This window comes from Bison bison, unplaced genomic scaffold, assembly GCF_000754665.1.
Source record: "Bison bison bison isolate TAMUID 2011002044 unplaced genomic scaffold, Bison_UMD1.0 scf7180017863982, whole genome shotgun sequence".
Taxonomy (NCBI): Eukaryota; Metazoa; Chordata; class Mammalia; order Artiodactyla; family Bovidae; genus Bison; species Bison bison.
Window position 1 is genome coordinate 9,190 of NW_011494554.1, and position 3,471 is coordinate 12,660.

At 50.5% G+C, this 3,471-nt stretch overlaps 1 protein-coding gene across 1 annotated transcript in view; it reads right to left on the reverse strand.

The window, feature by feature from the left end:
- The window catches only part of LOC104984329, a gene marked incomplete at its 3' end in the record, with an annotated part of 9,724 nt that overhangs the window by 1,732 nt on the left and 4,521 nt on the right, over positions 1-3,471 (reverse strand). Inside the window, exons 2-3 of the mRNA XM_010834005.1 lie at positions 1,473-1,583; positions 932-1,330 (exon numbers count right to left, since the gene is read on the reverse strand). Coding sequence (XP_010832307.1) covers positions 932-1,330; positions 1,473-1,583 — 510 coding nt within the window. The remainder of the gene's footprint in view (positions 1-931; positions 1,331-1,472; positions 1,584-3,471) is intronic.

Consider the following 3,471-nt stretch of genomic DNA (forward strand, 5'->3'; position numbering starts at 1 on the left):
GCTTCCACACCCGCAGTTCCTGGACAGAGACTTCACAGCCAAGAACATCAGAGGTTTTATTTCTGACACAAAGACTCCAAGCAGCTCACATAGATACCCAGAGACACCAAAAAGAGCTCACTGAATCTCTGCACAGAGAGCACATAACTCGTCTCAGACCCTCAAACACAACTGAGACCATAACCCTACACACTGTGACAAAGACCCTCCAAACAGACCAAAGTCTTCAAGACAGAAACAAATGAAAACTGCACAGATACTTCACATCATGGAGACTGACTCGCAAACCACTCGACACTTCCCGATCTAATACAAAAACCCTAAACAGAAAGACAGAACTTTTAATAACTCAAGAACAACATATAACCTTTAGATAAAGTCCCCAGACACATGGAAACCCTGCACCCTGTGCACAGATCCCCAAGCAGCTGATAGTTTACACCTTTACACAAACCGATCCTTAAAGCAGCTCAGAGACATCACAACTTAGGGCCCAGAATCAAAATCTCAGAGCTCTCACAATCTCACGTGCACACGCCTACACAGAGATCTCACACCCAGGGACTGAAATGCCAGAAAGCTCCAAAAATGCACACACTGGAATACAGGCACATGCATCCTAGGGGCTCACAAAATCCACTCAGATCAATATCCCACCACGCACAACTCCGCCCAAAGGCTCAAGGAGATCAAATGTACCCGAACAGCACCTGTGTTGTCACACGTAGCGATACACAAGCCCAGGCTCCCTGACACAGGTGACCCTCCGGGGAGAGACAGCAAACTCAGAGACCTCTCCCTGGACATGAATTGCATGCATTTCTGCGAATAACCGTGCGCTGCCACACGATCCAGACTGAGCGAGAGCTGAACAAGACTGAAACGCCGTCACCGTGCACAGCCAGCGACTGCGCCAAACCTAGCCACTAACCAGGGTAGCTATTCGACCCCTTCCGGAAAAGCAAAAAAACTCGCAGAACAATTGTATGCTCTAAAAAGCCGCGTAGGGCAACACGCCTGTCGGCCTCAGTTCCAGCTCTGCGATCCCAATGCCTGTAACAGCCAGCCAGCCAATTGGAACTGGGCAGGAGACGAAGCACGGCGGAAGTCGCGGGACTTCCGGCTTCTATTCGCGCCCCGGAAGAGCTAATTCCGGCGATCACGCGGTGACCAATCAATGCCCAGAACGCTTCAGTGATGCCAGACCCCAAACTGGCAGCCCATCTCGCTCGGTAGCCGTCCCCCCTCGGATGTAACCATGTAGAAACGAAGGGGTCGAATTGGAAACGAGACGAAGACAGTTGAGGCTTAATAGCGGTGTCCACTCGGACTCAAATGCAGCGGGAAGACGGAATGGAGCGAATGGGGATGGACCCAGTGATGCCACGAATGCCTCCGCTAGGAACTCTGGTCGATGCCTGACGCGGTGTAAAAGTACTCTCTTTGTTGTCATACGCCCCCTCGAATGGTACCTTCCAGAGTGGGTGGTCTTTCCGCTACCCCTTTGTGGTACATCCCAGGACAGAACAGTTTCATCTCGCGCGCCCCTTGGTGGTGAGACTGGGGAACAGCCGATGTAGATGCTGGTGGACAATTAGCAGATGATCAAGGGTGGAAAGGCAAAGTTAGGATGAAAACCCCGCCGACTGCTGCAATCTTGGCCTCAGAAAAATGTCTTCATAGATTGAAGATTACTTCTCTGTAGTGGCCACTATCGTAACAGGAAGCATTGAAAGCATTTTCTCTGTGCTGGGCATTGTGCTTGTTTGTGCTTTCCTGTTTAATACAGAATAGGTCTCAATGGGGAAAGCCAGCCACAGTCCCCCAGCGGGCAGGGGAGAGAAAACTTCGGACTGGGATCTGAAGGTCTGGAGTGGGGAAGGCCTCTGTCGTTGACTGCGAGTAATATGTGAGAAGGACAACAGGACTTTCCATTCTGTTAGGAAACGGGTCAACTCCGAGGGGACCCAAGGACACCGTGTAGGTGAGATAAAGACCATGGCTTTGTCACCATCTTGTCATCCCTGTATATGTCCCTAGCAGAATCTTCAGCCTGTTTAGCTATGCCTCTCTCAACAAGTTTAAATTTGCTTTTTCATTCCGACATTCATTCATCCTCTCCACAGTTTCTGTCAAGCACAGCTATGTGTGTTAGGAAAGAGAAAATCAACTTTGGCTTCATGGAACTTACATTGTGTTGGGGTCATACAGCCCCCAAAGATAAGTAATTTATCAGGTGTTCATAACTGCTGTGGTTAACATTAAACCGGGATAGTGAAATAGAGAGAGGGGATGATATCTAGAAAGAGTGGCCAGGGAAGTTCCTTCTAAGATTGTGACATTTGAGCAAAAGCCTAGAGGAGATGCCTATCTGGGAGAAAAGTATCCCAGACAGAGTTAAGGCCAGTGGAAAAACTGGGGAGTGGAACTCAGTGTAGTGTGTATAAAAAGAATGAGGAGGGCTATGTGACTGTCACAGCATGATGGAGGGAGAGCCAGGAGATCCGATGAGAGCAGTGATGAGGGGCGGGTCCCCTAGGGCCTTCTGGCCATAGCGGGGACTTTGACTTGAGCCACAGGAGGGTTCTTACCAGAGAAGCCCCCAGGGTTCTTTCAGAGGCCCAGATCACCCAATGCTTGTTGAGGAGCTCTAGATTCATCCCAGGAAAACCACAGACCCCCTGCAGCTGAACATGCCTTTCCTGGAATCCCCTACACTCAAGGGGAATCCCCCCTACTGCTCCCAGTGAACAACCCTGTCAATTGATGATACCCTCAGCAGAGACAGAGGAAGGACCCTCACGGTATGAGTGAGGTCACGGTCAGTCTCATAAAGGCAAAGAGGGAGGATGTAACAGGCACAGAGATGGCAGGCAGAAAGACAAAGATGGAACATTGGACAGGGACAGAGAGACTATTTCTGGCAGCAAAGGATCCCCAATTAGCACCCACATGTGGGCCCCCAGCCCTGCTACTGGATGATGTACCTATCTCTAGAGGAGAAAAGAAACTGCTCCCCCTGCCCGCCCCCACCAGGGACTGTCTCTTGGAAATGACTCAGTTGCCCATGGGCTGGGTCTTAATTATGCTCCCTTGGCACACATTAGGTTCCTCTGCTCTGATCAAGACATGGAGATGTTCCAGTCATGGGGAGGCTCATGCTGTACACAGGGTCCCTTACAATCCGTCCAGCCCTGTCTGCCCTCCTGCTGACCTCAGTGCCAAGGAATGCTTTAATGGGGGAAAGTGAGGCATGGATCTCTGCATTTGTGGTGGAGCCTCATGCAAATTGATGAATGTGAGGTTTCTCCCTACCTGCTTAGAGGCTCTCCTCTGTATTTTCCACCACCATGGCCCCAGGGAATGTGCAGATTACATTCCAAACATCAGGTAAGAAGCTGGGTGTGTGAAGGGGAGACACAGAGACATATCCTGACAGTGAGACAGTCATGGGGTCCTTGGGGCCCTGTA